The following is a 22,903-nucleotide window of genomic DNA, read 5'->3' on the forward strand; positions in this document are numbered from 1 at the left end:
CATGTGGGTCTAAGGAGATGCATTATATAGTGTTTTTTATTTATTTTTAGGACCTGTACGGGGTACAATTTAGGAAATGTATTTTTGCAATGTTGGGTCTCAGTGTTAAGTCACTTGCTCTTGTTCATAAATGTTGAGAAATGATTTTGTCAATACAAGGAGTGTATACATGAATTTTATTTCCTTTCATGTGTCATTATACATGCATCATCCCGCAGTAATGGTAATAGGCATCACAAAATAATTGAGAGGTTCAGTAATATTATGAAGTGTCACAGATTCTGTTTAATTTGAGTGTTGTTTCCTTCGGTTATCCCTGGAGGGCTCCCTTACCTTGTTTTCCAGGTTACCCTGATTATTTCTTATTGGTTTCACCTGTGTTTAATTATGTTCTCTGTTCACATGGTTGCCTGGTTATTTTGGTTCCTCAGTTGGCCTGTATCATTGCTATGGTCTCATGTTTTGTTAGTGTGCTCTTGTGCTGTTGCCTTGTTTCATTTTAGACTAAAGTTAAAGTAAAAGTTCTGGATTTACCCCTACCTCTCCGCATGGGTTTGAGTTCGTACAAGCATTATTGTCACAATGAAGCAGAATGCATTTTGATTAAGTGTTTACACTTTGAAACAGCTCTCCTGTATTTTACAGTTGGTCTACTGGCTCCCACATTCATACATTGAGTCACTAATAAAATTATGTTGCTGCGACGTCCGTGGGCTGTGTCTCAGGGATGTCATAGAAAGTATCAGTCGGTAATGTTATAGGTAATTCTGGTTGGGTATATCCATATTTTTATTTAATCAAAAATGGCCAACGGGTTAAATGTCAATGTGTGATGTTTCTAATGAGGTGTTACCCAGTCTGACACAGTAACAACACAGGCTCATGGTAGTTCCATCACTTTATTCATGAAACATTAAACTGAAGTACTGTTGAATTTCATTTATTCTGATGCAGGAATGCTCCTTCTCAGCAGTACCAATATGGTAGATGGTGGCATCAGAGCCTCATTGGCCAACACATAACATCAGCAATCTAGTGTCAGTATACTGTACATCATTGCTCCCCCTCTTCCTCAGCCTGATGGTGAGACTATGGGTACATCTCAATTGGTACACCTCGTGTCCTCTCTCCTCGCCTCCTTCTCAAAACTCATTGGAGGAAAAAGCCAGAGGTCCCGCCCCTCTGACCTTCTTCTCCAATGGGTTTTGATAAGGAGGTGAGGTGAGCGGCTGCGAGGAGATGGCAATTGAGATTCTCACATGTTATCCACATGTTGGGGGCATTATTTAATGGTAAAAGCACCATTTTTTAAATTTGGCTTATTTAGTGTTCAACAGATCATTGTAAAAATCAGACGAATCAAATCTAATAATATTTGTCACATGCGCCAGGTGAAATGCTTACTTACAAGCCCTTAAGGTGAAATGCTTACAAACCCTTAACCAACAATGCAGTTTAAGAAAATATAGTTAAGAAAATATTTACAAAAAAATTAAATAATAATAATGAGGCTATATACAGGGTGTACCGGTACCGAGTCAATGTGCGGCGGTATAGGTTAGTCGAGGTAATTTGTACATGTAGGTAGGGGTAAAGTGACTATACATAGATACTAAACAGCGAGAAGCAGGAGTGTAGTGAGCAAAGCAGCAATGACTCATCATAATTGTACAACATTGAATAGTTCATTTTGACATTGTGCATTATTAGACCATCCACACCACAGATAATGAGTAGTAGTGGATGTGTGCAGTTTGTTATGCCCTCAAGCATTTGAGTGGGTTAATTACACAGTTTTGTGAGGTCTACAGCGTCCATGGTAGAAAAATTAAGACATTGTATTTTTAGTCTGATTAGGCTACAGTGTGGAAATTCTTACTATATATTTTTTCAATCATAATTTATCCATTTGATTTAGCTATATGTTGACAAATTAGAGAGCATTACTATTGACGTGACTGAGATACCGTATAGGAACTTGAAGCACCATAGGCAGTTGTGTCAGTGCTGATTTGGAGGTTGGACTCGTTTCCAGCAAGCAGACATGTCATTCCGATGTCATGCTGTGTCCTTTTTAGTTAGCAAGTTATTAACCAATGTGTACCCTCTGTAAAAATGATTTGAATTGTACGTGAGCGCGAATTTATAACACATTTTCATTTACCCGTTTTTGGTAATAGCATTATGTTACGAGTTGGAAGCGCAGTGGCCTGGTAAGTAGGGTAACAATATTTTCGGCTAACTAGATAAATAGAATGCCAGCTCGCTATCTAACAGTAGCTATCTGGGCATGAGGACGGTGTTTCTCGCTGTGCTATATAGAGATAACTAGCTAGCAATGTTGACCACAATGCTAGCTAGATAATTGATGCATCATTCATTGATTGACTTAACAGCAATAGCTAGTTGATGACAATGCTGTACTTCTCCTAATTACATGACTGTCTTGCTAACGTTAGCTTAGTTAAGTTGCTTGTTGCCTAGAGGCTGGCTACGAAAAGGTTGTTATTACGCTTGATGATGTTCAAGAAGGTAACGATAACAGTTAGTTAGCTAGACATTAGCTTGGTGTTAAACAAATTGGAATCACTGATATCAAGTGGCCAGCTCGATTGTGTGTGGGTTAGGTAATTATCTGCGAAACAAAAGGTTGACATTGTAAGTTAACGATGCATTTTAGCAACGTTACTGTATTTAGCCAGGCAGATGTGCAGCTACTGTAGCTAACTAACGTTATTTGTACACCATTCAATCAACACTATCATGCCGTTGTTGTTCATCATGTTGTACTGTACAGTATACGATCAATCGTTCTATTCATCACACCTGATGTCTGCAGAAGGTATAGTGTTAATGTTACTTGTGGGTCTAAATCCCTGACACGTTTTCTCCATGTCTCTATCCTCTCAGCATGGCCTGTAGAAAGCTGGTCTCCCCAAACATGGGGGTGAGGTTCAGGATGCCCTTACAGAAGCTGCACCCTCTGTCTCGTGCCATCCACCACCGGTACAACGCCAGTGTCACCACCCCGCACCGCTCGGCAGCCCGCCACTTCACCTCCATGTCCCGGCTGCCCATGCAGCCCCCCAAGCCTCCCCCGGGCGGTCACGGCGGCTGGCGCTACCAGCAACACCGCAACTTTTGGATGCTCCGCCTGGCCTCCAGGCTGCTCAAGCTCCGGTACATTGTGCTGGGCTCAGCAGTGGGAGGCGGGTATACCGCTAAGAAGGTACAGTACATTTGAGGTAGAGGAGAGAGAGTTGAATGATAATGGCCAGTTTCCCAGACACGTATAGCCGGAGCCAGGTTACTGCCATATAATGTTGTTCGAAAAAAGCTGTTGTACTTGTCTGTTAGACTTAAGACACATGATACAAGTGCATCTCTCATCTAAATACCAGTTGGTGCTTTGATCTCTAATTGGCTGGATCTGCTTGGTAAGCGCAGTGAGAGTAACAAACACATAGGTGGTTTACTACCGTTCACACTGTGCTTAAGCGATATTGGCTTTGAGTGCTGCTTTTCTAATCCTAATGTACGAGTCGCCCTACTTACCTCCACTCCCAGTGGAACAGAGGTGACTTACCCTAGCAGAGCGCCAATCAAATGTAGAGTATGTGTTTATGCCAGACTGCCAGCACAGATGAGATTCCCTTATGAGCTCTCAAAACCCTTTCACTATATGGACTATATTTACACATGATTCTGTTGAAGTTGATCTTGTATATAGGCTAGATGTGTCTAGACTAGAGGTCGACCGATTATGATTTTTCAATGCCGATACCGATTATTGGAGAACCAAAAAAGCCGTTACCGATTTAACATATATATTTTTGTAATAATGACAATTACAACAATACTGAATGAACACTTATTTTAACTTAATATAATACATCAATAAAATCAATTTAGCCGACCCTCTCCTCGCCCCTACCTGGGCTCGAACCAGGAACACATCGACAACAGCCACCCTCGAAGCATCGTTACTCCAAGTCTCAGAGCGAGTTACGTTTGAAACACTATTAGCGCACACCCAGCTAACTAGCTAGCCATTTCACATCGGTTACACCAGCCATTAGGCTGATAAGCTTGAAGTCATAAACAGCACTGTGCTTGCGAAGAGCTGCTGGCAAAACACACATAATTTGTTTCCCCAACATTGAAGGTTGTGCAATGTAACAAGAATATTTAGATTTAGGGATGCCACCCGTGAGATTAAATACCGAACGATTCCATATTTCACTGAAATAATAAACTTTTTGCTTTCGAAATGATAGTTTCCGGATTCGACCATATTAATGACCAAAGGTTTGTATTTCTGTGTGTTATTATGTTATAATTAAATCCGATTTGATAAAGCAGTCTGACTGAGCAGCAGCAGGCTCGTAATCATTCATTCAAACAGCACTTTTGTGCATTTTGCCAGCAGCTCTTCGCAAGCATAGCGCTGTTTATGACTTCAAGCCTATCAGCCTAATGGCTGGTGTAACCAATGTAAAATGGCTAGCTAGTTAGCGGGGTGCGCGCTTACAGCGTTTCAAACATCACTCGCTCTGAGACTTGGAGTAGTTGTTCCCTTTGCTCTGCAAGGGCCGCGGCTTTTGTGGAGCGATGGGTAACTCTGCTTCGAGTGTGGCTGTTGTCGATGTGAGGAGGCGAGGAGAGGGACGGAAGCTATACTGTTACACTGGCAATACTATAGTGCCTATAAGAGCATCCAATAGTCAAAGGTATATGAAATAAAAATGGTATAGAGAGAAATAGTCCTATAAATACTATATTAACTACAACCTAAAACCTCTTACCTTGGAATATGTTAAAAGGAACTATCAACTTTCATATGTTCTCATGTTCTGAGCAAAGAACTTAACCGTTAGCTTTCTTACATGGCACATATTGCACTTTTACTTCTCAAACACTTTGTTTTTGCATTATTTAAACACAATTGAACATGTTTCATTATTTATTTGAGGATAAATGGATTTTTATTGATGTATTATATTAAGTTAAAAATGTGTTCATTCAGTATTGTTATCATTGTCATTATTAGAAATAAATAAATACAAATCGGTCGATTAATCGGTACTGGCTTTTTTTGGTCCTCTAATAATCGGTATCGGCGTTGAAAAATCATATTCGGGCGACCTCTAGTCTGAATACTTAACAAATGCACTCTATGTCCAATTATTGTACCCTAACCCATCCCTTGAAATAATGTTGTTGTTAATCTTTAACTGAGGTAATTTGTTTCCCCATTATCACAACAAAAATTGTAAGTTGACCATGTATGTGATTGAAATGCCACGTCTCTTCTGTTCTTCCAGACCTTTGAGGAATGGAAGGATATGCTGCCTGATATGGATGAATACAACTGGGTAATACCCGATTTCTTCTGGGAGATGAGTAAACAAATTGACCTAGGTGAGATTTGTTTTTGGATCAAATGGGTCTTAGGTGACAGTAGGTGTGTCGTTCGACTGGAACATTTAGTGGCCCTCCTTTCTACTCATTTGTCCATGGCTTTATGCCATTTACATAACTAAATCAGCCTCATGCTATCACAGAAAAAACTCCTGAATGCATAATTTCTGGAGTTTTAGATTCTCCTTGACTGTCTAGCTTTTATTTTGGTGATTGTTAGCTCTCAAAGATGTTATTAAAAAAATATATAGATCCATTGTCTTTTTTGGGGGTACTTTCTGTCTGTCTCACTTTACACTTAAAATGTTTTTCAATGCCCCTGAAATATTTGGATGTGTTTTACTGTTTGGATTTAGGTGGGTCGAAGAAACACATGCAGAAAACCCCCGACATGAAATGACTCGTTAGAAGCCTGTGAACCTAAAATTCGTATATAGATTTACCACTGTTAAATAACTTGTCATGTTGGTTTAATTCCTGTTAATCAGTGTAGTGTAGTGTAGTGTGTGTGTGTGTGGGGTTAATCTGACGTGAATTGTATGTAGTATTTGGGCTAAGCCAGTGCTGTCTTTCTGTTAAGGCTGCTCAGTTAGTTTGTTTAATTTGATTCTCATGTTCAAAGGATAAACTCCACCTACCCTATCGCATTTCTCTTCTGCACACAGATAAACTAACCAAAATGCTGCCTGAGTTAGTGGAGATTGCCAAGTTTCTACCAGAGTTACCCGATTTAGATAAGATAGGAGAGAACGTCACCTTTCTCAAGAGCATCCTCTTCACCGGTGAGTACAGTCTTGTCAGATTAAGAAATAGCCGTTTTGGAGGCTGTGTCAGACACAGCAGTTACTAAACTCTTTTTGGCCAGGATTGTATTATTATTTTTTGAACAAGTGGCAAAAGTGATGAATAAACATCTTGAGCTTTGTGAACCTAGAATAGCAATTGCAGCTGCTTCAAGTGGTAGAAACATTTCTGTCATTGGTCATCTAAATTTGAAGTGGGCTTCTTTTGTCGATTCATACCTGCATTACCTAGCAATCTACCTTCATACCTGCATTACCTAGCAATCTACCTTCATACCTGCATTACCTAGCAATCTACCTTCATACCTGCATTACCTAGCAATCTACCTTCATACCTGCATTACCTAGCAATCTACCTTCATACTTTCCAGCAGGAAAAGCATTTTGATTTTCGCTAACGTACTGTCAGTTGCAATCACTTTTAACTTTCCCGATGAGCTATTCTGCATTATTAGTAGTATCACAATAACGTGCCCAGATTGCACACGTAGCCAATGGTATCTGACTCTGGACTTGCAGGATGCAGCCATGACATCAGGCTCACAGCGGGGCCTTGACCCTGCAGTGACCCTGCTCCAACCCCTTTGCTTCAGTCTTTTGATTTGTTTTGTGTTCTTCCCTTCTCCCCCTCTGCGTTCTTCACAGGTGTTGGTAGTAAAGGAGCTTCTGGTCAGCGTTTTTTGTTAGGTGTGTATCCCCTACACTCCGTCCTGGTGCTGTTTGAATACCCAACATTGGCGTGTGTGCGGCAGCACCCTGTTTAGTAGTGCTTTGGAGCCACAGACGTTGTCCAGTGCTCTTAGATGGGGACCTCCAAACCCAACACGATTGGCTTCTAGACTACCAACTCGTTGTCTTTATCCAATGATGCTGCTGTTTCAGACACCCATGACAAATTATTGATGGCAGGATTTGTTTTTTTGGGTGGAGAGAATGCTTAGATTGACATAGTCTTTAATTGATGTACAGGATATATTCTTACATCATATTGTTGATATCAGATTGACATTTGACATTTTTTCACTGTCTTATGTAATCGAATTCCTCTAAAAACACTTTCTCTGAACCAAAGTTGACCACTGAATAGGATGTATTTGGAATGAATTGGATGTGATGCTGTCGATCTTGTGGTCCACAGTGGTTTCAACAACAGATCCACTGCATCTTCTCCTTTGGGTTTGGTTTCATCTGACTGTGGCTTTTGTCTGTCCTACTTGTGTGTTTTTTCCTCCTTTTGATTTCCAAGTTCCTCCTCCTTTCTCCCTGGCTTGCTTGGCCTCTTTGGTCACTCTCCCCCTCTACTTACATGATGGGAGGATAGTCTTCGTCTCGGAGGGCTCTCCTTGTCTGCTGGTAGCTGATGCTTCTCAAATGTTTGGAAAATACATCTGCCTATGATAAATGGAAACATCTTGAAGTCCATTCATACCTCTTCTTTGACTTGCTAAAATAATAGGTGTATTCCTGGGTTGTGTCGAAAGTGGCGCCCTATTCCCTATGTAGTGCACTACTTTTGACCAAGGCCCCATATGGATCTGGTCGAAATTAGGGCGCTATATAGGAAATGTAGGGAATAGGGTGCCATTTGGGACACAGTACTGTAGTTGTGAGGCTTGTTATTGACAGGTCTTTCATTGGCTAGATGAAGGATTGTTCCATGATGTTCTGAAGGGAAGTATATAAATATGTACCAAGTGAATGTTTTGCTGCTGGTCCAGCTGGCTCTGTAGCACCTCGCAACTCCAAGCTGCGTTGTACAGGAGAGAAACGTCTTTCATAACAGCACTGTGTAAGGGTTTGCCAATTAATGAATGATTTCATTGTCATTATTTTATAGTACCATATCAGACATAACTGGTCAGAGAGCCAATGAAAAGCACAAGCTCCCAAATGTTATTGTGAGCAATATTTTCCAAACCTTTGAGATTCCATCATGCGGGTTCTGACCTGGGGCATAGATGGTAGATAGAGTCCTCTCTAATGTTGGGCATGCCAATACTTTTCACTCATTACTGCTTTTTGCTAATAAACTGTTATCGATGATGCGTGGTGTAACCTCGTGGTTTTTCTCATGCTTTGTGCTGTTTATGTCTCCTAGCCGAAGCCCCTGGGGACACTCCAGTGAAATCTGCCACAGATGCCCCAGTCACGGCCACACCAGAGGCCAGCGGCAAGCAGTTTAGGAAGGCAAGTATGCTCTGACTAGCTCACCCTCACTCCCTGTGGCATATACAGTGGGGCAAAAAAGTATTTAGTCAGCCACCAATTGTGCAATTCTCCCACTTAAAAAGATGAGAGGCCTGTAATTTTCATCATAGGTACACTTCAGCTATGACAGACAAAATGAGGGAAAAAAATCCAGAAAATCACATTGTAGGATACTTGTCCAGACCCTTTGCTATGAGACTTGAAATTGAATTCAGGTGAGTCTTGTTTTCATTGAGCAATCTTGATGTTTCTACAACTTGATTGGAGTTCACCTGTGGTAAATTCAATTGGTTGGATATGATTTGGCACACCTGTCTATATAAGGTGTCACAGTTGACATTGCATGTCAGAGCAAAAAACAATTGAATTGTCCTTAGAGATAGGATTGTGTTGAGGCACAGATCTGGGGGTTGGGTACCAAAACATTTCTTCAGCATTGAAGGTTCCAAAGAACACAGTGGCCTCCATCATTCTTAAATAGAAGAAGACACTTCCTAGAGCTGGCCGCCCAGCCAAACAGCAATTAGGGGAGAGGAGCCTTGGTCAGGGAAGTGACCAAGAACCCGGGAGGTGACAGAGCTCCAGAGTTCCTCTGTGGAGATGGCTGTCCTTCTCAAAGGTTCTCCCATCTCTGCAGCATTCCACCAATCAGGCCTTTATGGTAGAGTGGCCAGACGGAAGCCACTCCTCAGTAAAGGGCACATGATAGTCCGATTGGGGTTTGCCAAAAGGAACCTAAAGGACTCTCAGACCATGATAAACAAGGTTCTCTGGTCTGATGAAACCAAGATTGAACTCTTTGGCCTCAATACCAAGTGTCACATCTGGAGGAAACCTGGCACCATCCTTACAGTGAAGCATGGTGGTGGCAGCATCATGCTGAGGGAATGTTTTTTTATCTGAGCCTTGATGAAAACCTGCTCCAGAGCGCTCAGGACCTCAGACTGGGGCTCAAGTTCACCTTCCAACAGGACAATGACCCGAAGCACACAGCCAAGACAACGGAGGAGTGGCTTCGGGACAAGTCTCTGAATGTCCTTGAGTGGCCCAGCCAGAGCCCAGACTTGAACCCGATCAAACATCTCTGGAGAGACCTGAACATAGCTGTGCAGCAACGCTCCCCATCCAACCTGACATGGCTTGAGAGGATCTGCGGAGAAGAATAGGAGAAACTCCCCAAATACAGGTGTGCCAAACTTGTAGCATCATACCCAAGAAGACTTGATTCTGTAATCGCTGCCAAAGGTGCTTCAACAAAGTACTGGGTAAAGGATCATTATGGGGTATTGTGTGTAGATTGATGAGGGTGAAAAACAATGTAATCCATTTTAGAATAAGGCTGTAGGTAATAATATAGATAAAGTTAAGGGGTCTGAATACTTTCCGAATGCACTGTACATAATGGTTTTTCATTCCTATAGGGTGTCTACCCACTCTGCCAGAATGGGTGAAACCACGTTTTGGTGATGATATTTCACTTCCTTGTACTATAAAATAGATTTGACAAAGACACATAATTCGTGCTCTGAATCATTCGGTTGTATCTTTCTCTAACATTTTAATTAACAGTAGATCCAAAAAGTCGGATTTCGTAACTTAATACATCCGATAATAAATACAGAGCTCTGTTGAGTGGTTCAGCTTTCTTGCAGCTACTTTTGAGGATTTTACCTGTAGTGGTGGTCGTCTTCAAAGCTGTTTCTGCAGTTTGCAAAAAGCTCATTTGGCGTTTTTGTTTTAATTAGGCAAATCGGTTAAGAACTAATTCTTATTTACAATGGCGGCTTACAACGGCCAAACCTGGACGGTGCTGGGCCAATTGTGCGCCGCCCTATGGCGCTCCCAATCACGGCCAGTTGTGATACAGCGTGGATTCGAACCAGGGTGTCTGTAGTGACGCCTCTAGCACTGAGATGTCGTGCCTTAGACCGCTGTGCCACTCGGGTTCGTGCAACACGAGTTGAATTAAATGTAAAAGGAAAACGAAAAGCTTGTACATTCGATGCTCTGTTTACATTTGAGATACACATGTTTTTGTGAGAAATCTTTGAAAAATAACAGGAATTTCACATTTTAATATGAAAAGCATTTACTAAAATATGAAAATACTACATGTCATTTCTCAAAATCCATATCTATAGTGTTTTATGACCTACGGATTCGAAAATAAAGATGATGAGTTCAACGGGAAAGTGAGCCTGTCAGTTAGCCTTTATTCTTGCACAGAATCCAGTTTAGCTGACACAACACACTGCAATTTTCCTTATGTTGACCACTTTTTCTCTCTGGCCTCCATTGATTTAGTCATCCTAATTCTGGCCATCCTACAGGGGTAAAAACTCCAATAACTTAACAGATTAAACTAGAGACATGAGGTTTGGACCATTGGTTTTCTTCGACATTTGTAATCTGTAGGACCGAGTTTCATTCTACTGTGCCAGTCTTTCTCTTGTGCATTTGTATGCTGTTGGTAATATTCTTCTTTCTTGTGTTAGAACGATCCATGTATCATTTTTTGAAAGTTCAGTGCTTGACCTTACATTCTGTGACTTCATCGGTAGAATATGAATACAGGCTACTGCTATACGTACATATGAGGATATTTGCCGTTGCTTTTTCATCTCATGCTTCTCCATGTGTTTGTTTTTTCCAGAAGCCTTGTGCTGCATTCATGACATAATGCTCTTTAGCTTCTGAACCATGACACTGTTTTGCATCCATTTCTGTTCTCTTCTCAGTTAATCCATTTTGTCTTGTTCCTCTCCTCTCAAGGGCTCTTACACGGTTGTCTCCATGTTCAGTGGAGTAGTCCTGCTTTTTTAATGTTGTTTTACACTTTTCAACCTTTCACACTGTTGAACTCCGGTGACTTTAAGAGGAACATGTTTCAGTCTTAAGGGGTGGTCCCGAACATGGAAAAACATTATCATAGATCAACTTGATTCCTGAGTTGGAGTCAATTTTGTCTCAACTCAGCCAATGTTTATTTGTATTTTAAATGAATGAGTTTGATATATATATAATTTATATTAATTACCTGAATGGACTGAGATAAAACACACGGACCCCAACCCTGCTTCAGACATTTTTGGAAAGTCTCTCAATATTAAGTTGCCTCAGTTTTTGGATGTACTGTTCATTGGGCAGCTAAAACCAAGGGAGAGGGATGAGTTGAGGATCATTGGACTGTGGCTTTGCTCATCTTCCCCTGGGCTTCAGCAAGCTTCCTGCTCCATCCCCGACAGATCACTCATTCCCTGCTAGGGGTTGCAACATTCTGCTACTGTAACTTTTCCAATTTTCCCAGGTTTTCCCAGAAATGGTGGTTGGAAGATTAACAGATTTCCTGCTTATTCCCTTCTGGTTCCGTCAAATCTTCCAACTGGGATTTCTGAAAAACCTAGGGATGTTAATAATGTTCCTGGAATTTTAAAACCCTCTTCCCTGTGTAGCTAGCTTCGTTTATCATCAGGCTGATTTTAGCAGATCATTTAATTGTATGATACTGACCAACATCCCACAATTTTTACGGTGATTATATTACATTTTTTTAATATCAGCAATTATTTTAGTAGTTTATCCGAAATTCAATAATGTCTCCACATCTACATTATCCTAAAACCTGTTGAATATTAAGACCGTTTTCCAGAGTGTTCATATTTTCATTGCGTCGAATAGCATGATCATTGTGTAAGTTGGTAGGCATCAGTTGTTTTAGTATTACTATAAAAGCCATAGCAGTGGACACTATGGAAGACTGCTAAGAAACTGTACAGAATCTTACCCACTTGTGCCACTGGCTGCGAGACACTGGTTGTGGTATCTGTTGCCTCTTCCGCTTTCAGTCTCCCGACTGTTCTGGAGTCTGTGACAGAGAAAGCCTGACTGTTGGGTACCGCTGATGGTGGCAAGATATAGTCCTAGACATGGATTCAGTGACAGAATTTTGACCATAGAGGTCCTATGATGATGACCCTTTGGGCATAGATTGGGCATAGACAACCCGAAGCCTGGTTGGTTGGGTTAGTGTGTTGCTTGAATGACGGGTACAGTACGTTGTGTTGACGGCTGTGTTGCTCCTGCCTCTCTCTCATTGTGACGTCCCTCAGGGTCTGCTCGACGAGCTCTTTCTCATACAGCAGCAGATCCAGCAGGCTGAGGAGGAGGTCAGGCAGGCCTCCACAGCCAATAACGCACAGCCAAGCCCAGAGCCCGCCCACAGCCCACCCCTGCGCCTGTCTCCACCACCGCCTCCACCTCTGAGCCTGCCGCCGCGCCAGATACCCGAGCCAATCCCAGCCAGCTCCCTGAGCCCCAGCCCCCCACGGCGGAAAGGCAAGGTGAAGGTCCTACCCCCCGCCTCGCCCCACACCAACACCCAGCACTCACCTGTAGAAGCCCCCGTCTGAACGTAAACGGTAGAACCGCACCCAAAGCCACCCACCCTCCTCAAGAAGGACAAACCCCCTGCCGTTCAAATTCAGACTAATGGAAATTTGCCCGGGTAATCCTATAAGTGTACTGTTTATGAAATTGGTGGATGGAATTGTTATGGTCATATGTCGTTTGGATTGGTAGCATTGAGCAAGCCTAGAGCTCTTTTTTAGCTCACTTATGAAAAGTGGACAAGAAGGCACTGTCGTGTACTGTATTCAAACTCTGGTCATTGTTGATTTCTCCCAGTCTTTTTATAGCCAAGGCTATATGCTACTAACAACAGATCGTATTGTGTAGTGCTAGTTTCCAGTCGCTGAATACAATGCAATGATAAGTAGCAATTATTTCATTAACCACATCTTTTGTGTCACTTTGCCCAAAATGTTCTTGTCAGTTTATTTGATTCTGGGCTAGCTGTTTTTGTATTATTAAGGTAGTCTACATATGCTAGTTAGCCTACATTGTGTTAGTTAGCCTACATAGCACACATTGCCATCTCGCTTCATTCAGCCTGCCCAAACATAGTACCCTGCCATCTCCCTCAAACTTCCTCTTAGTTTGAACAAGGCATTGAAGGAATTATCATCCATCCTTATGGTATCCGTCAGGGCAGTGTGCCGTGACACTATTTTGTGTTCCACTGGTGGAATGGCATGTCTGATGCATGGCAATCTCAGAATCCGCTCATGCCAGTTCAGTACCACAGTAACATAGCCCTGGCTCCCTCTCTCATGTAAACCGCTGGACCAAGACCAAACGCTCCTCCCGTAACACTCCACTAACCTACACTGCATGGAGTGGAGTGATACACAGCACACCATGCAGCAGGGAACTTATGGAATAACTCTGGATATCAGCTATACAGTGAAATCTAATTGAATTATAGTCCTAGATCAGGACTAGATCAGATCAGGATCGGGACTAGATCAGATCAGGGACGGGACTAGATCAGATCAGGGACGGGACTAGGTCAGGGACGGGACTAGGTCAGGGACGGGACTAGATCAGATTAGGACAGGACTAGATAAGGACTAGATCATGATATAGGAATCAATACTAGATCTTTCTTCTTAGTTCCGTAATCAGAATGCTGTTATCCCGGCATTGCAATTTGCAAGTAATTAGCACAATCACCTTAGCTGCAGTCCCTGTCTTTCGTCTGTGTGTACAGTACCAGTCAAAAGTTTGGACACACATACTCATTCCAGGGTTTTTCTTTATTTGTACTATTTTCTACATTGTAGAATAGTAGCGACGACATCAAAACTATGAAATAACACATGGAATCATGTAGTAACCAAAAAAGTGTTAAACAAAAAAAATTCCCTTTTGAGATTCTTCAAATAGCCACCCTTTGCCTTGATGATAGCTTTGCACACTTATGGCGTTCTCTCAACCAGCTTCATGAGGTAGTCACCTGGAATGCATTTCAATTAACAGGTGTGCCTTGTGAAAAGTTAATTTGTGGAATTTCTTTCCTTCTTAATGCGTTTGAGCCAATCAGTTGTGTTGTGACAAGGTAGGGGGGTATACAGAAGATAGCCCTATTTGGTAAAATATATTATGGCAAGAACAGCTCAAATAAGTGAAGAGAAAAGACGATCATTACTTTAAGACATGAAGCTTAGTCAATCCAGAAAATGTCAAGAACTTTGAAAGTTTCTTCAAGTGCAGTCGCAAAAACCATCAAGCGCTATGATGAAACTGGCTCTCATGAGGACCGCCACAGGAAAGGAAAAGCCAGAGTTACCTCTGCTGCAGAGGATAAGTTCATTAGAGTTAACTGGCTCTCATGATCTAGTCCCGATTCAATAACTGCACCTCAGATTGCAGCGCAAATCACTGCTTCACAGAGTTCAAGTAACAGACACATCTCAACATCAACTGTTCAGAGGAGACTGTGTGAATCAGACCTTCGTGGTCGAATTGCTGCAAAAAAACACTGCTGAAAGACAACAATAAGAAGAAGAGACTTGCTTGGGCCAAGAAACACAAGCAATGGACATTAGACCTGTGGAAATCTGTCCTTTGGTCTGATGAGTCCATATTTGAGATTTTTGGTTCAAACCGATCTTTGTGAGATGCAGAATAGGTGAATGGATGATCTCTGCATGTGTGGTTCCCACCGTGAAGCATGGAGGAGGAGGAGGTGTGGGGGTGCATTGCTGGTGACACTGTCAGTGATTTAATTAGAATACAAGGCACACTTAACCAGCATGGCTGGACTATCAATGGTTTTTCAACAGGACAATGACCCAAACACACCTCCAGGCTGTGTAAGGGCTATTTGACCAAGAAGGAGAGCGATGGAGTGATGCATCAGATGACCTGGCTCCACAATCACCTGATCTTAACCCAATTAAGATGGTTTGGGATGAGTTGGACCGCAAAGTGAAGGAAAAGCAACCAAAAAGTGCTCAGCATCTGTGGGAACTCCTTCAAGATTGTTGGAAAAGCATTCCAGGTGAAGCTGGTTGAGAAAATTCCAAGAGTGTGCAAAGCTGTAATCAAGGCAAAGGGTGGATACTTTGAAGAATACAGAATATGAAATATATATTTTGATTTAACACTTTTTTTTTGTTGGTTACTACATGATTCTATGTGTTATTTCATGGTTTTGATGTCTTCACTAATATTTTACAATGTAGAACCCTTGAATGAGTAGGTGTTCTAAAGCTGTTGACTGGTACTGTATGTGTGTGTACTGTATGTGTGTGTACTGTATGTGTGTGTACCGTATGTGTGTTTTGAATCTCCTGTCCATCCTTGCCGTCCCTATCCATCCACTCATTGGTGCTCGGTCTCCCTCTGTCTGGTTTGTGATCTCTTTCTGTCAATAATGCAGTGCAGGTGTGGAACTGTTCATTATTGGAGGCTGCCGAAGCCATGTGAATCATCATGGAGTAATAACCTGGATAATGATCTCTTTGATTGACGATTGCGATAATTCAGCTGTCTTTTCCAGGGTTGGATTTGACTTGTGCCTGTGTGATATTTTTTTTTTGCACTGTGATTCACCTGTAATACAGATTAACACCAAACAAATGACTACAACCTGGAATGGAATCTGTTATCCCCCTTTTGTTGCCTTGACTTGTCTTTCCTCCACTGTGGTGCCCGCTGATCTCTGTCATGTGCACGTTGGCTGTCTGTCATGATGCTAGTTGTCTCAGCGGGTTTGGACTGGATCACAATGTCCCAGACTTGTGAGAACGAGGTTTAATAAACCTGCTCGCTCTGTGACTGATCTGTGTGTCTCTAGTCTTCAGACAAGGAGAAGGTGGACCAGCTTCAAGAGGAACTGCTCCGAACTCAGGTACAGCACAATATGGTCTGTATCCTTCCATGTCCAAGTGGAACACATTTACACAGTAAAAATCCAGTTTAATTTGGCTAAGGGACCGAATGGTCCATCCCTTTCCTCCAGTAGATTCCACATATTATACTACATTGGCGTTGTAAAGTCTGGTTAGAAAACATCAGTTTTACTTTGATAAATCGACTGAATTAAAGAGAGAATTTGTTGTTTAAGATGAAGTCTTCTGTCTCTCTGTTGTCCTCAGGTCAAGTACCAGCGCATGCTGGAGAGACTGGAGAGGGAGAACAAGGACCTGAGGAAAGTGGTGCTGCATAAAGATGAGAAGGGTATTCACCAGAGGAAAGTCAAGGTGAGTGTGAGTCACGCACACACACACGTACACACACAGACACACGTACACACCAGGGTTGTGCATGTGAGTAAAGTTCATCAATTTTTCTTTTTGAAACATTATTTTATAGTCTCTGCAGTAAAAATACTAATTCTCCCATCAGGCATTGCTCTTAAGTGTTCTTCCATCTGTATTCCTTCTCCAGAAGTCTCTAATTGACATGTACTCTGAGGTCCTGGACATCCTCTCAGACTTCGACTCTAACTACAACACCCAGGACCATCTACCCAGGGTAAGGAACAACAAGTGGCTCATGGCTTTCTGGAAATGCAATCAAATTATGGAGACGTTATTGTGAACCCTTTGTGTACTGTATACTGTACTGCCAGAAATACATTGTTTCCTGTTGGAAAGGCATTGTTGTAAAATGGTAGGTCTCTATCTATCACACCTATGTCATCTAATCCCTCCCCTCTACCACCCCATTAATCTTGTCCTCTCTCTCTCTCTCTCCCTCTCTACTCTCTACTCTACTCTACTCTAGGTGGTGGTGGTGGGAGACCAGAGTGCAGGGAAGACCAGTGTGTTGGAGATGATAGCCCAGGCTAGGATCTTCCCCCGGGGCTCTGGAGAAATGATGACCCGCTCTCCTGTCAAGGTATAGGAACTCATTTACTAGACTACCTCAGCCCCTCAAGACACCTACCTTCCTCCGCTGTAGCTGTAAAGATATCAAAGATGTATAGAAGCCAGTGTTTTACCTTTGGTATTTGATATTTTATTAGGATCCCCATTAGCTGTTGCAAAATCAGCAGCTACTCTTCCTGGGGTCCACACGAAACATGAAACATGACATAATACAGAACATTAATAGACAAGAACAGCTCAAGGACAGAACTACATACATTTGATGCAGAAGTGTTGATTTATATATATATATATATATATATTTATTTATTTTACAATTTAGTCATTTAGCAGACGCTCTTATCCAGAGCGACTTACATGAGCAATTAGGGTGAAGTGCCTTGCTCAAGGGCATAGACAGATATTTCACCTAGTCGGCTCGGGGATTCGAACCAGTGACCTTTCGGGTTACTGACCCAACGCTCTTAACCGCTAGGCTAACTGCCGACCCAATTTATGTTCTTATTTTAAAGGGGCAATCTGGGATTTGGCACATCCATTTTTGGATTTGATATATAGCCATTATTCTTGAAGAATATTGCTTATTAAGTGGTGGGATGACCGCTTTGTTGTTTGTCCAGACTTCTGTTGGTCTGCACTGTTTCATATGGGACGTTGTAGTCCACAGTTTGAGTGGTGGAATGAGGCCTGTGTGGTCTGGCTGGATGGGCAGCGTTACTAGCATTGTGCTTTTGGACTGGGGACTTTGAATGTTTTTGTTTTTTTATTGCATTTTGCCACCTGCTTCTCTCCTCTACTAGGTGACGCTGAGCGAGGGACCTCACCACGTGGCCATGTTCAAGGACAGCAGTCGAGAGTTTGACCTGGGAAAAGAGGAGGACGTAAGTTTAACCCAGCATAGAAGAGTGAGGCGTTCTCTCTCCCACCATGGAATCAGCCTTTCATCAGGGTTTTCATTGGAGTTCATTCACACCACTTCATTTGTTGATTGGTTCATTCATATCGTGAACCATTGATCCTCTCCTCCCTGCAGCTGGCTTCCCTGAGACATGAGATTGAGCTGAGGATGAGGAAGAGTGTCAAGGAGGGACAGACAGTCAGCCCTGAGGTGAGGACAGAACTCCCTATTGCTCCACATCTTCTGCCTGCATCCCCAATGTTGACTGGAGTGGTCAAAAGTAGTGCACTAGACTAGGGAATAGGGTGCTATTTGGGTGTCTACCAGCTATATAATGAAAGCTCACTAGTACTCAACGTTGTACCAGCTCTGTGTCGATCCCTGACTGTTTGTAGTGCTAAATGTTTTTCCTTTCTCCTGTGTGACAGACGATCTCTCTGAGTGTCAAAGGACCAGGCATCCAGAGGATGGTGCTAGTAGACCTACCAGGAGTCATCAGTGTGAGTACTTCACTCACTCACTCACTCACTCACGCACATGCAGAAACACACACACGCGTGTATGAAAACAGTGACCATACAGTGGTAGGAGCAGTGATGGTGTGTGTTCCTCTCAGACTGTGACTGCAGGCATGGCAGCAGACACCAAGGAGACCATCTTCAGCATCAGTAAGAACTACATGCAGAACCCCAACGCCATCATCCTCTGTATCCAGGGTGAGTCAACACTGCAGTCACCTTCACCTTCCTCTGACCTAACAGAACATCCTGTAGCTCCTCTCCCTCTTTACTCCCTCGCCTCCACTTTGATCCTCTGTTCGCTTCGGTCTCCTCTCCTCCGCTTCTGTGTCCTCTTGTCTCTTCTCCTTTCCTCTTCCTGACCTGCTGTTTTCTCACCCTTCATCTCTCTGGTCCTCAGATGGGTCAGTGGATGCAGAGCGCAGCATCGTCACAGACCTGGTCAGTCAGATGGACCCGCAGGGGAAGAGGACCATCTTTGTCCTGACCAAAGTCGACCTAGCAGAGAAGAACCTGGCCAGCCCTAACCGGGTGAGATATAAACTCGCACACCCGCCACGACACATGCATCACACACGTTCAAGACGTTTTGCAACGGGAAGCTCAAATGACAACCGTGGTCAAGGTCATCCCAATGAGCATGGACGATATACATTTGACAAGTTAAAATGGTCTGAGAACTATTATATCCCTCCGTAGCCACAAAGGGGTAGCCTTTCATTAGTTGTAAAAGCTGAATGGTTCACTCAAACAGTCACGAGCTACAGACTGAATGAAATCTAAAGACTTCTCATCTGGGATTTTATTCATGTGTTTTTCTCCCTACAGATTCAACAGATTGTTGAAGGAAAGTTGTTCCCTATGAAAGCCTTGGGTTACTTTGCTGTGGTGACCGGGAAAGGTACGATGCATTCCCCTTTCAAGTCCTACCCATCAGATCTTATTTAAATCAAATGAGGCTACACATGTAACTCAAATCTATACGTTTCTAAGGAAGCATACAAACAATCTTACAGAACTATCTTAAACGCATCTAAAAAGACAGGACTGTTCACTTCAACATGTTCTGTTGTTTTTATGCTTCCTTAGAAAAGTAAAGACTTGAGGTACGTGTGTAGCCTACGAGAGAACGCATGGCTGGCGTTGAGAATGTGTGTGTGTTGTGTATCGATGTCAAACATTTTAACAAAAAGGTTTGTAATTTGAGTATATACCGCTTAAAAAAAATACTCTTCAACCAAAGCAACTGTTGAAGGTCAACATCGTTAACAACATGATTTAGAAATACGCAAGGAGTACCGGGTGGGAAGACCAGAAAGAATCTGAATCTGGCTTACAGCATGAGCCAAAGCTGATTTAACAACAAAATAGACCATATATTGTTTAAGCTTCACGAAACAGCTGAATAGAGAAGTTGACTGTCTGCAAGTGACCCTAAAAAGATAATCTATGTAGACAGAGACAAACTTAAGCGAGAGATTGAAAGAAAAGCCAAACAATTCCAGGAGAACTTGGATATAAGGCACCTAGCGAGAAGAGGCAATGTGGACCCACCCACCCACTAAATTCAACCCTGAGGTGTCCATCATTCTAGCAGGCCGACCTTTTGAAGAGGGAGAGGATGTGATGGAGAGAGCGAGGGTACTTCTGATCCAGTGTGACCACGGAGCTAGTAGTTGCAGAGTGGATGCAGGCAAGGGGCCGGGGCCAGGACAAAGTGGCTGTCCTTTGGCAGAAACAAAAGCTGAAGAGTTACTTAAGGTTCAAGGATCACCAAAGTCTCAGACGGAACGACTCATTGATCTGAGATCCCAACCAGCAAGAACTTCTACATCACTGGGAGTTGTTGACCGATACAACAGCTTTTACCTGGACTTGATGCTGGTCGTAGGGTCCGGGAGAACCGGAGGACTGAGACTCAACTGCCCAGCCATTAAGTGCAGACCAGTTTATTCTGGTTCAGTGGAACGTTAATGGTTACCAATTTACTCTGGTTACTCTACTCTGAATCTAGTTGATGATTCCCTGCCTTCCTGTATAAAGCGAGGAGATGTACTCTGGCCCACTTTATCTGCACTATATATTAATGATTTAGCTGGTGGAGGTCTGGTGATGTAATTATGTGCACGAGCGCAAAACACATCTGCCATTTTTGTCATGTCCGTGTCTGCCGTGTCAGTCATTTTTACATAGCAGGAGAGTAACTATTCCAGCCAGAATAACCTACAGTTTTTTTGGCAAACTCCAAAGTCCTCTGACAATACGAGTCACGTGCGTAACAGTTGCTGCGCTGTTTGAGCAAGAAAACAAGAAGTGCTGTGCATATATAGTATTTCATATGAATCTACTTTCACAGTGAATACTTTTGTTTAGAGGCTTTTTTTTGTGCTGATGAATGGAAGTTGAACATGGCCACATGAGTTTCAATTCCATGTGCAATCGTCCCTAGGCCTATTTTAATGAAACTCTGGCTGTAAATATAGGCAGTAGATCGCGGGGCATCCCCGATTTTCCCTCTAAGCTAAACTTTTTGGGAAATTGAGAAAGTAAACTTTCTCATCTATAAACAGGTGCTCTGTCCAGCGGCTCAAAATAGCAGAACAGGGGGCACTTTCATTAGCACAGACAGTTTAAATATTACTGGGACACCTACACACGTGGCAGCCAAGCACGAGTTATCAGTGTTGCTTATTATTGTCTAGACTTGTTGAGGTATCTTCACGCTTTAAATAAAAACCTCCAGGCTTCCATTATAAGAAAAAAAAACATATATATATATATATATCAATTTAAAAAGGAATTCCAGGGGCCAGTTTGGAAAGCCTCTTCCTGTGTGAATGGTTCTCTGGAATAACGGACATGCTGGGGTAATAATAACATAACCAAAGTTCTATAGTAATGCTTGTCCCGTGGTCAGGCCTTAGATTCACATCAGTGATTCATTGTCCCCTCTTCTTTAGGCAGTGCCGGGGAAAGCATAGACTCCATCAAAGACTACGAAGAGGACTTCTTCCAGAACTCTAGACTACTGAGGTGGGTGTCCTGACTCCCTGCCATCTAGACTACTGAGGTGGGTGTCCTGACTCCCTGCCATCTAGACTACTGAGGTGGGTGTCCTGACTCCCTGCCATCTGGACTACTGAGGTGGGTGTCCTGACTCCCTGCCATCTAGACTACTCAGGTGGGTGTCCTGACTCCCTGCCATCTAGACTACTCAGGTGGGTGTCCTGACTCCCTGCCATCTAGACTACTGAGGTGGGTGTCCTGACTCCCTGCCATCTAGACTACTGAGGTGGGTGTCCTGACTCCCTGCCATCTGGACTACTCAGGTGGGTGTCCTGACTCCCTGCCATCTAGACTACTGAGGTGGGTGTCCTGACTCCCTGCCATCTGGACTACTCAGGTGGGTGTCCTGACTCCCTGCCATCTAGACTACTCAGGTGGGTGTCCTGACTCCCTGCCATCTAGACTACTCAGGTGGGTGTCCTGACTCCCTGCCATCTAGACTACTCAGGTGGGTGTCCTGACTCCCTGCCATCTAGACTACTCAGGTGGGTGTCCTGACTCCCTGCCATCTAGACTACTCAGGTGGGTGTCCTGACTCCCTGCCAACTAGACTACTCAGGTGGGTGTCCTGACTCCCTGCCAACTAGACTACTCAGGTGGGTGTCCTGACTCCCTGCCAACTAGACTACTCAGGTGGGTGTCCTGACTCCCTGCCAACTAGACTACTCAGGTGGGTGTCCTGACTCCCTGCCAACTAGACTACTGAGGTGGGTGTCCTGACTCCCTGCGAACTAGACTACTCAGGTGGGTGTCCTCACTCCCTGAATTTCCAGTCAATTCATTCATTTGGTGAAAGGCTATGGTTTTCAATTATATAATTTTTCTAATTGAATAGAAATGGAACTGCGCTGGAGCACGTTAACCTGACCGGTGTCCTTCTGTCCACCCCAGAGACGGCATGCTGAAGGCCCACCAGGTGACTACTAAGAACCTGAGCCTGGCCGTTTCTGACTGCTTCTGGAAGATGGTCAGGGAGTCAGTGGAGCAGCAGGCCGACGCCTTCAAAGGTAACCAGGCGAGTGAGGGCCCCAAAATAGTCCTCTGATGCGTGAACCCCAAAGGCTTATTGATTTAACCGACGTAGGGACATCAAGGGACATCAAGAGTTAACCAACCCTGTGAGCCTGTTGGTGCATCATATTTCTATACTTTAACAGGGAAGTGTGATATGTTGGAAGCTTGTGCAGCAGAGCGTTGTAAACAGAAAGGGAGAAATTAAGTGATCTACAGGAATTTAGAGGTCCAGTTGACCTT

The 22,903-nt window shown here is 43.1% G+C and overlaps 1 protein-coding gene across 4 annotated transcripts in view; it reads left to right on the forward strand.

Moving 5' to 3' along the window:
• The first annotated feature begins 2,006 nt into the window (after window positions 1–2,006).
• LOC139420491 (dynamin-like GTPase OPA1, mitochondrial) overlaps window positions 2,007–22,903 on the forward strand; it is a 78,987-nt gene continuing 58,090 nt past the window's right edge. Inside the window, exons 1-19 of one of the 4 annotated variants that reach the window (XM_071170723.1) lie at window positions 2,010–2,213; window positions 2,911–3,229; window positions 5,325–5,421; window positions 6,087–6,203; window positions 6,870–6,911; window positions 8,323–8,411; window positions 12,542–12,772; window positions 16,132–16,185; window positions 16,433–16,537; window positions 16,725–16,811; window positions 17,064–17,177; window positions 17,968–18,048; window positions 18,201–18,275; window positions 18,494–18,565; window positions 18,682–18,781; window positions 18,984–19,114; window positions 19,412–19,484; window positions 21,544–21,616; window positions 22,541–22,656. In XM_071170723.1, the coding sequence (XP_071026824.1) occupies window positions 2,185–2,213; window positions 2,911–3,229; window positions 5,325–5,421; window positions 6,087–6,203; window positions 6,870–6,911; window positions 8,323–8,411; window positions 12,542–12,772; window positions 16,132–16,185; window positions 16,433–16,537; window positions 16,725–16,811; window positions 17,064–17,177; window positions 17,968–18,048; window positions 18,201–18,275; window positions 18,494–18,565; window positions 18,682–18,781; window positions 18,984–19,114; window positions 19,412–19,484; window positions 21,544–21,616; window positions 22,541–22,656 (2,005 nt within the window). In that variant the 5' untranslated portion in view covers window positions 2,010–2,184. Of the gene's footprint in view, window positions 2,214–2,910; window positions 3,230–5,324; window positions 5,422–6,086; window positions 6,204–6,869; window positions 6,912–8,322; window positions 8,412–12,541; window positions 12,773–16,131; window positions 16,186–16,432; window positions 16,538–16,724; window positions 16,812–17,063; window positions 17,178–17,967; window positions 18,049–18,200; window positions 18,276–18,493; window positions 18,566–18,681; window positions 18,782–18,983; window positions 19,115–19,411; window positions 19,485–21,543; window positions 21,617–22,540; window positions 22,657–22,903 lie in introns of all 4 variants that reach the window. The other 3 variants (XM_071170771.1, XM_071170851.1, XM_071170930.1) reach the window with 3 other exon arrangements.

Source organism: Oncorhynchus clarkii, chromosome 1 (genome assembly GCF_045791955.1).
Source record: "Oncorhynchus clarkii lewisi isolate Uvic-CL-2024 chromosome 1, UVic_Ocla_1.0, whole genome shotgun sequence".
Lineage (NCBI taxonomy): Eukaryota > Metazoa > Chordata > Actinopteri > Salmoniformes > Salmonidae > Oncorhynchus > Oncorhynchus clarkii.